Genomic DNA, 10,496 nt, shown 5'->3' with positions numbered 1-10,496 from the left:
TAAATAAGTGTCTTTTGAACCGTAAAAAAAACATTTCGAATTTCCGAAATACAAATACTAAACTCACAGAAGGTGAAGCCTGATATTCATGTTGCCAACCTAAAGATTAAAGAAGAAAGATTCATAGTACGAATCCTAATAAATTACATTTTTGGATTAATGCCAGATATTTTCGTATTAATACAATTTTATGCGTGTTGTTTGCGTAAATTTTTGATTATAGGCCCGAGGTGCAATAAATAGCATGGTCCGATTGCATTAAAAAGGGGATTCCCCATAACCTGAAAATACTTCGTAGTTTCGGTTACATTACGTTGGTTTACTTTCAAACTGCTTCAGCAAATTAAATTACTTCTTGAGCAAAAATTAAGGCTTCATGTCCTATTTGCTTAAAGATATAAAAATTAATTCGTTTCTGTCCTCAGACTTCTGTCATTGCTTAAGATGAATTTGTCCCTTTTTACATGCCAGAGCTGAAACAAAACACTTGAACGATTTAAATAAATTAATAGTAGTTAAGATTGCTGAGAAAGAACTAAGTGCTTTTATTGAAAGTTTTAGCTACAATTTTATTCTAGTTTAAAAGTTATTTCTTTTATTTTATTAAAGATATTTATTATTTGAAGAAACTCCTTCCTCCATCCTCACTGGTTGCGTTCGATGAGTATGACCGAGAGCGACCGGTTAGTTAATCACGTGACAACTAATGATCACGTGCTCCAATCAACCAATCAACTGCTTAGAATGGTAACCGGTGAGGTAACCGGTTGATCATAGATCGCTGCGGTTTGTAACCGGTTACTTACTGGTCGACCGGTGAGGTTTGTCAAACGCCACAATTATTAATAAAATGATGAGTTGAGATGTATAAATTGCTGCTTGTCTGCCAGTTCTTGTGATAATTGTGTCCAGTGTTTTTACGTCGTTTTGCAATACCCTAGCTGACTAATAATTACAAATGATATAAATTCATCTCTGTTTTTCTTACTGTTATCGACAGTTAGAACCTCTCAGGAGTGAAAAGTTATTTGCATTGGTATTCTCTTTGGCGTACCTCTTTACGTTACTTTTTATTTCGCCTCGACAGACATTCAATTGCAAAATGAGCTTCTTCAATAAACTTTTCGGTGGAGGTAAGAGTGATTCTAAAGCTCCCACACCAGCCGAAGCCATCCAAAGGCTGCGAGGAGTTGAAGAAATGTTATTGAAGAAACAAGAATTTTTAGAACGGAAGGTTGAACAAGAACTTCAAACTGCGAAAAAGAATGGCACGAAAAACAAGAGAGGTATGTTTATTGTAGTTGAAAGGACTGGGATGCTGAAGTATAATTTTTTGTCGGTGAAATTGATTAAGTGTTCTGTCTGACTGCCATTTTCAAACATCAACTTCATGTGAAACTGTTATTTACTATTTCAAATCTACAGAGATTTTTCCCACAAATTTAGTAATTTTTGGCATTAAATTTTATGAGCCTTCACTTGATTGTTTACAAAGTAAATTTTTTTTCTCTGTGGGTTTGAAAACATTGAAAAATAAAATTTTTTTTTTCTTCCTCAAAATGACAGTTCCACTCTTGTCTGATTTTTATTCAAATTTTTCAAAAGAAAAATGTAAATTTTTAACATAAAAGGTTGGTAGAAATGATTTTCACATAAAAAACCTGTTGCTTTTGCCAGATCGTGCCACAAAGCTTCTTCCATGTTTGACCATAAGTCAGGGTTGGCAAAAACCCGGGTTTTTTTAAAAAAGCCCATGGACCCAGGGTTTTTTGGGTTTTTTTAAATAAAACCCAACTAAAGCTGGGTTTTTTAAAAGAAATGTGGGTTTTTTTGTCTTTTTTTACGGGAAAGGTGGGGTACTCGTAGCATATTGTAGCATAAGTATATGGACAAAGCACAAAAATTGTCTTGATAAAAAAAGCTGGAAAATTCAGCGTTTTCTGAAGAAGGGTATAAAAGACGACAAAATTCAAGAATGGTAAAGTTTCAGATTTTTTTAGTTTCCATGATTACCAACAGTTAAGGCAAAGTTACTTCTTCAGTGATAAAATCTATTGTTTATTTATTCGTTTTTTATTGCGACATTTTTTTTTGTATTTTACTTTATTGTACTTCATTTTGTTATATGCAAAACTACTGTAGAACCTCAAGTAGTTTAAATCCCTTTTTACTGAATTCCAGCTAAATTAAGACATTTCTTTGAATTTTATGTTGCCTGTTTTTCTATTTCTGTGTACAGAGTAAGAAATATTAAACTTTTTCGTAAGATGATGAAAATACTGTACATAATATTCCGTTTTCTGTCCGACCATTTGTAAAACCTGTTAATTTCTAAAAAATATACCTTGTTTATTCGAGTTTTGTGACGTGTTGGTTTGCAGAAAATAACTCACATGAGAGCCTTTTAGCTAAAGTAGTAACCTTTGTACAATCTGCAAATACCGAGAAAATCTGACGTGACAGGACTTAGTCAAGATAATTTGAGTTCCTTATTGACCAGTTGAAGGAAAAAGTTGAATATATTTATTTAAAATCTTTGAAGCATTTTTTAATGCCCTTAAGAGTTAAGAAAAACTATTAAAGTTCAAAATTCATTTTTTATGTCCATTGCCTATTGTGAAGAAGAAATAAAAAAGAAGTTTAAATTGTAAAAAAATTAAATTAATTATTTTTTAAAAAAAAGTTCTCAGAAAATTTTAAAAAACCCAAAAGTGGGCTAAATAATGGGGTTTTTTTAAATGGGTTTTTTCAAAAAAACCCATTGGGTCCAATCCGGCCAACCCTGCCATAAGAATACAAAAATAAGTTTTAATCATGTTTTATTTCTATTGCGTATCTATTGCGTTTATTTCATCGATTGTTGAATGACACACTTATGATCATCACAAGTGTGTCGTTCATCTTTGATGAAACATTTTGGTTCAAAAATTAAAACATTAAAAATAAATAATTAAAAATTAAATGTTGGAAAAATAAAAGTATTTTCTGTGTCCTTTTATTTTATTTTATTTTATTGCTTATTCTACCAATTTCTGTAAAAAAGGAGTACTTTTGACTGAAGGAAACGTCGCCATCAGATCATTTGAAGTAAGTACACCCAAGCATCTTTTTGTGGGGTCTTTTTTTTTTGTGCTTGGGACTCGATTGACGATAGCATTTATAAAACAGACGAAGTTATTTATAAAATGAACAACCTTTTTTTATTCGGTCCCTATCCACCGCACAAAAAGAGGTTTGGGTGTATATGTTTTGTTGGTTTCATAATCTGTTTTTACTTCTTTGGGCAAAACAAACGAAGTATGTACAAATGATCTCTTTATAATATCGTAATGATAATATTTTCTATGTGTGTAGCTTCTTCAATTTTCAATGTTTTTCATATATTTTAGTTGCCCTCCAAGCATTGAAGAGGAAAAAGAGATATGAAAAACAGTTGCAGCAGATTGATGGCACGCTAACAACTATAGAATATCAACGTGAAGCCTTAGAAAATGCCAATACAAATACAGAAGTTTTAAAAATAATGGGATATGCTGCTAAAGCATTGAAAAATGCTCATGAAATGTAAGCTTTTTTTTTTTTTGTTTACTTTTATCATAACTTAATAGGGTCACACGAAAATGGGTATAAAAGACAGCTTTTTCAAATTCAGTGACCCATAGCCGAAATTATCATGAAATATAATCTTATTTTTGTTCAATATACTATACATTGTGTATCTTAGGTCGAATTTGGACATAGGTTGTGTTGACTTTTTGCTTTAAATTTAGTTTAAAGGGTTATACCTATTTTACTCCTATGTATATCCATTTTATCCCTATGTATATCCATTTTACCCCTTGCTTTGGGGTAAAATGGGTGTATGCTGTTTAAGGTTGAACTATACTATAACTAATGGAGAAAAAAAAAGTTAAATTGCATTTGAGGATAAAAACTTTAATCCAAAACAACCACAAAAAATGTTTACTGAACCAAATTTTTGTACAAAAGGTATATTGGCAAAGACTTGCGGTTTGGTTGACAGGGGCCAATCCAGGATATTTTTCTCGCTATCTATTTTTGTGAAAGTATTGCATCATTCTATTTTTGTTAAAGTTTTTTTCTATCAGCATTGTTTTTGTGAACTTTTAGAGGCATCCTAATTTTTGTAAAAGAGAAGTAGAACAAGTGAAATTTTAGTTCCAAAAGTATAAATGTCATCTAGTATTATTTTTATGACAGGTTTTGTTTTTTGGGGAGGGGGGGGAGCTAAAAACCTAAGAAGTACCAAAAATACCATCGTAATTGCAGCTTAATAGCCTATGTACTGTGTAAAATATAGGAAGTTATGAGAAAATTGGTTTCCCAAAACAGATGTTGAAAGATTGCGATAATATTGCATAAATACACTTTGGCGAGAAACAGCTAAAAATTAGTTAAAATACCACAAAAAGGTTGCTATTTAAGCGATTGTTCATATAAACCTGCTTAGAATTTTATGTTATAAGTAAATTTTGTTTTAAACAGAGAAACAAATTTTATATTTTAAAATGCGAATTTTTGTGAAATTTTCGATGTTTTTGTGAAGCTACCTGATTTTATTACTTGATTTTTGTGAAAGTACCTATTCCAAAACAAGATTTTTGTGAAGGTACCGAAAAACGGTAGCAAAATCAGCCTATATTGGGCCCTGGTTGAGGTAGTATTTTCACAACTTGTGATGGCTTGCACAACATCAATGTCTTCTCTCTTGGGGAGCACTTAGGGTAATCTGGCAGATTATTGTGTACCGAACTTCTCAGTATGTTCACCTTCAGCTGAGATTTCAGTGATGAAATGTATGAATTTGTGAATAGACTTCTTCCACAAATTTAACGACGGCCCAGTTGCCAATGGCCGGGTTTAACAACTAGGAGAGCCACTAGTGTTCACTTCTACTTCATTAGTTATTTTGGGCAGTTCTCAAAAGGTGGGAGCAAACACAGACCTCAACTTTGAAGCTTCAACACCAAATAACTTTCATTTTTATTATCTCAAAAATTTTTGAGTTAAATTATAATACTGTATAGAGACAAGAATTGACATAAATTATGGAAAAAATGCTCTTCAAATGCCCTTAGAAAAATATTTTCTTTGCTAAAAGGCACAATTTTGGACATACCAAAACATTAACTGAGCAAATGTACCATTAAATTTTTTTTTAAATTATTTACTACTAATAAATATAACTTGTAATTTGCATATGGGCAGTTCTCAAAAGGTGGGAGCAAACACAGACTTCAACTTTGAAGCTTCAACACCAAATAACTTTCATTTTAATTAACTCTAAAATTTTTGAGGTAAATTATAATGCTGTATAGAGACAAGAATTGACATAAATTCTGAAAAAAAAAAGCTCTTTAAATACCCTTAAAAAATATTTTCTTTGCTAAATGGCACAATTTTGGACATATCAAAACGTTAACTGGGCAAATGTACCATTAAAAAAATTTTTTTTTTAATTATTTCCATATGTTTCAAAAAAAAATTAAAGGCATGAATCTTACACTGAATAATTTTTTGTTAATATTTTACACAAATAACAAAAGTAAAGACAGATTATTTACTTTGTAAACGATTTTAGCAAAAAGTGAGTTTGCAATTTGATGCATGTCCAAAAGTTACGATCTTTACAATGCTATTATTTGAGAACTAAGTATATGATGTTTTCGTTTTAAAGGTATTTATCGATCCTCAGAATCAGTTTTTAATTGTTTAAAGGTGTTTTCATAAGCTTTTATGCAGTATCTAAGAAGAAAAATAATTTTTCTTAAACATACATGTGAGATGTCCAAATGGCATTACGATCTTGACGCCGATAATTCTGTCCGTTTATTTATACTTTTTTTATAATCCACTGTCTTCTAACATCAATAAAAAAGATTATTATGATGTTATCTTCTTTAATCCATTGGTATTTTGCATAATTAATACGTTACACATTGAACAAGACATAAATTACAGTAGAAACATGGCTGGTTATGATCGAACGAAAGCCATTTTGCGCTAAAATCGCCAAACAAACCTCCGTTGGCGACAACACAGTATACGATGAGCTAAAGTTTACCAGGGGGGATTCCAGTTTGACAAATGTAGTTAATCTTCAGCTGCACCGGTTTTGGCGACTTTATCACCTGCACTAGCAATTTTTTTTTTCCCGCCGCTTTTATTATTTAAGAATTTTTTTTCTCTTCTTTCTTTTGGAAACATAATTTAACGATCTCCAAATAGAAATACGAATTTCTTTTTTCAATAATTTTTTTTAGACATCGTTTTAATTCTTATGACATTAGAAAAAATATTCATTATTAAAATTGATGTCACTTTTTACATTCTTTCTTAAAGCATATTTTGTTTATTTTTCCTTTAAAAATATATATGTCGTATTTATTTGTTTCTATTTGTATTCCTTATTTGTCCCAATAAATCAAACTGCAAGTTTGTATAATTATTTCCATGAAGCTTTTTTCTACCTTTCATCAACTTCTTCAAAATCATTCCAAAACTTTATTATATGTAAAGAGCAGTATGTATAGCCATTCAAGTACTTCATTAATATCCTCTTTATCATTAAATTGCAAAATTCAAAAAGTAGTAAATGAAATTTTCATTGGAAAAGTTAAAAATCAGATTAACAGTTGTCAAAAATAGTGTTGTTGTTGTGGTCGTGTCCAAAGAAGTGCAGAGTGCGAAAGGTTTAAATGGCTCCAAAAGTCTTAAAAACAAGAGTCAAAAATGGTAACTTATATTATGATGATGTCCAAAATCCGTTACCTACAGGACAACAATGTCCAAAATCTGTTACCTACAGACTGTTAATTTAATTTGCTAATTAACAATTTTTACAAATACCTGCTGTCTTTTCATGTTCATATATTGTGTTCTAGTTATGCATACTATAGAATAAAAGCAAAATTGATATCAAATTCGAAAATTTTTGAAATTGCTCAAAGTTAAGTTTTTTGTTCCCACCTTTTGAGAACTGCCCATATATATATATATATATATATATATATGAGGCAGTGAGAAACAAAGGGATGTGTAAGTGGACTCATTCAAGTTTTGAGTAAAACACGTATAAAAGTTACGTCCTACGTGGGCTTTCATTGATTTTTTTTCTTCTAAAACATGCTGTACAGCAGCAACTACCAGGGCTACTAGTACCATCTCTTGCCCCAAGACAGAGGAGAGGTTCACCTACCATGTGTACTGGTTATCTCCACATTTTTGATTTTGCCAGTTACATCCTTTTGCTTCTCAATACCTCATATATATTTGCCATAAATTTGAATTGAACTAGAGCATTAGTTGCTATAATGTTATCATGAAATAATTAAAAATTAATCTAAAATATTCTATCGATTTTTAAGCATGTGACAGGTGTTAACATTTCAAAATTTTGTGAAATTGTATGCTTTTGATCTCTTGTTCTGAAAGTTCTTTCGTTACCTCAAAAGGGAAAGGAGAATCATTGCAAACATTTGCCTGCTCCCTCAATTTAATGATTCCTTCTCCAAGGTTTCTATATCAATTACCTTTTGAGTAGACTTTAATATCTACCAATTAGCATTAGAAATGTTTTGCTCAATTTTTTAAGTTTTGTGGGTATCTATAGTTTTTAGCGTTTTAAAAGAGAAGAAATTGATTGTTTTTGTTTTTTACTTCTAGGGATGTAGATCAAGTACATGATTTAATGGATGAAGTACAAGAACAGCAAGAAATCGCCAATGAAATTTCTGACGCTATTTCTAACCCTGTTGGCTTTAATAATGAGTTTGATGAGGTAAGAAAATACACAAAACGTTTTGTTGCTTTATTGAGTCGATTGTTTCAGAAAGGGCGTAAGTCCAATGGATTCCCGTAGGACTCAAGTCCTTTCTGAAATAAATCAATTCAATTACTCTTGCTGTCTTAATACAGCTAATAATTAGATGCACGGAATATTCAATTGGTATTAGGTATGCTGCCTTTTTGGCAGACAAACTGACTGGCCTCACATGACTTCCTTTTTACTCCAATTTAATGTCATTTTCCCGTTATTGGAAATTTTAATGTGATTCAATAGTTTACTCTCTAAATCTCACCAACAGTAGCCAAATTGAAAATAGATTTTAAAAAAAATTTCGCCAAGTTGGCGACAAAAACTTGGCGACCAAAAGACTGGCAATATATTGCCAAGTGTCCGCCAAATTGTAACACCACTTGAGTTTACATCGAAATTAAAAATGATTTCTCCCCAAAAAGGGGCAAAAGACCCCTTTAGAAGCACCCGAATGCAACCAAAAGGGGAGTTGCACAACTAGACCCCACTAGGAGCCTACGTACCAAATTTCAACTTTCTAGGACATACCGTTCTTGAGTTATGCGACATACATAAGCACATACATACAGACAGACGTCACGAGAAAACTCGTTGTAACTAACTCGGGAATCGTCAAAATGGATATTTCGGGTGTCTGTACGTTCCTAGGCACATATCCACGTGTAGTCGAGTTGAAAAAAAAAACTTAACATTCATTCGGGGTTTGAGCAAAATGGAAATTAAGGTCTATTTTTGAGTGAAAATTTTTTCACGAATACAATACTTCCTTTTTTGTAAAAGGAAGTAAAAAACTTATAATAGGTGTACGTTAATATGTATTAGACTCTGCAGGGACGAATTTCAATAAGGTATAATTAAAGAGAAACATATAAACGACACTACATTGTAGTTAGATATTCAACAAATGCATATTTTTTTGGACTATAAGTGAAAGTTGTAGTATATTACAGTAGAGTTTCGAAAATCCAAGTCTCAAAAGTCCGAGGTTCCACTTGATCTGAGGTGCTTTGTTGATACTTTTAAGATATACATTTTATAGACAAAAAATGTTTTAATCTGAAAATTTAAATATTTTGTTATGTAGAACTTCCCTAGCAATATATGATAAGGTAATGAAAAGAAATGGAAAGGTTTATGTCAATAACACTTGCCAAGTGACATGAAATATTTTTTTGACTGTTAGAGATGGATTAAGAAATGCCTTGGAGAAAGTAGGAAGTAGGTTGATACAAAAAAATAACTTGAAATTAAAACATTGTTTTGCCCCAAAGGACGAACAGACAGCTCTTTCGGAATATCAGATTGTAATTTAAAAGGAAAGTGCAAAACTTGACGCTGTACGAAGCGTATATATGAAATTTTATCCTTCTATGACTAACCTTCTTGTATTGTGTGAGGTACATGCGTACGCTCACACATAACTGCAAAAGTCACGTCAAAACTTATTCGAGGATGATCAAAGAACAGTTTTTGGGTTGCCTGCAAGTTTGTACACAAGTACATGGAGACATCAAGAAAAAAACTAATCAAAACTTGTTTAGGGTTAATTAAAACATAAATTTATGTTGATATTTCAGTGATAAATTTTTAGAGGAGACAATATTTCCTTTTCATAGCGTAAGGAAGTAAACAGTGCATGTCCTTGTGTACTCCAAAAAAATATTGCGGATAATCTGAGTTTTCAGTAATCTGAGGTGGGGCAAGTCCCAATTACCTCAGATTTTCGACTCTTCTGTACTATAGTACAACTAATATTATCATACTCAAAGTAATTTTGATGTAAGAGAAAGCACTTAAATATTAAATTAAATTTTTAAAATCTCTTATGTTATCTGAGGCAATCATAAGCAAAGGGATGTAAGTGGACTTTTTAAAGTTTCTTATAAAATGCGTTTAAAGCAGGGTTGGCAAAAACCCGGGTTTTTCTAAAAAAGCCCATGGACCCAGGGTTTTTTAAAATAAAACCCCCCCAAAAAAATCCAACTAAAGCTGTTTTTTTTTAAAGAAATGTGGGTTTTTTGTCTTTTTTTAAGTAAAATGTGGGGTACTTGTAGTGTATTGTAGCGTTAGTATATGGACAAAGCACAAAAATTGCCTTGGGGTAAAAAAAAGCCGGAAAATTCACCGTTTTCTGTAGAAAAGTATAAAAGACAACCAAACCCAAGAATACTGAAGTTTCAGATTTTTTAGTTTCCATGATTACCAACAGTTAAGGCAAAGTTACTTCTCGAGTGATAAAGTCTATTGTTTGTTTTTAATCAAGACTTTTTTTTTTGCATTTTACTTTCCTGTATTTTATTTTGTTATGCAAAACTACTGTAGAACCTCAAGTAGTTTAAATCTCTTTTTACTGAATTCCTGTTTAATCAAGACATTTCTTTGAATTTTATGTTGCCTGTTTTTTTATTTCTGTGTACAGAGTAAGAAATATTAAACTTTTTTTGTAAGATAATGAAAATACTGTACATCCTATTCTGTTTTCTGTCCGACCATTTGTAAAACCTGTTAGTTTCTAAAAACTTTGTTTATTTGAGATTTGTGACGTGTTGGTGTGCGAAAATAATTCACATGAAAGCCTTTCAGCTAGAGTAGTTTCCTCTGTACAATCGACAATTATTGAGAAAATCAGACGTGACAGGACATAGTTAAAATAGTT

General features: G+C 31.5%; 1 protein-coding gene across 1 annotated transcript in view; it reads left to right on the top strand.

Annotated features, from left to right (window-relative positions):
* Window positions 1–874: 874 nt before the first annotated feature.
* LOC129232359 (charged multivesicular body protein 4c-like) overlaps window positions 875–10,496 on the top strand; it is a 30,053-nt gene continuing 20,431 nt past the window's right edge. Inside the window, exons 1-3 of the mRNA XM_054866505.1 lie at window positions 875–1,286; window positions 3,390–3,564; window positions 7,687–7,801. Of these exons, the coding sequence (XP_054722480.1) occupies window positions 1,103–1,286; window positions 3,390–3,564; window positions 7,687–7,801 (474 nt within the window). The 5' untranslated portion in view covers window positions 875–1,102. The remainder of the gene's footprint in view (window positions 1,287–3,389; window positions 3,565–7,686; window positions 7,802–10,496) is intronic.

This window comes from Uloborus diversus, unplaced genomic scaffold (assembly GCF_026930045.1).
Source record: "Uloborus diversus isolate 005 unplaced genomic scaffold, Udiv.v.3.1 scaffold_12, whole genome shotgun sequence".
NCBI classification, from domain to species: Eukaryota; Metazoa; Arthropoda; class Arachnida; order Araneae; family Uloboridae; genus Uloborus; species Uloborus diversus.
This window is presented reverse-complemented; position numbering and strand designations above follow the sequence as displayed.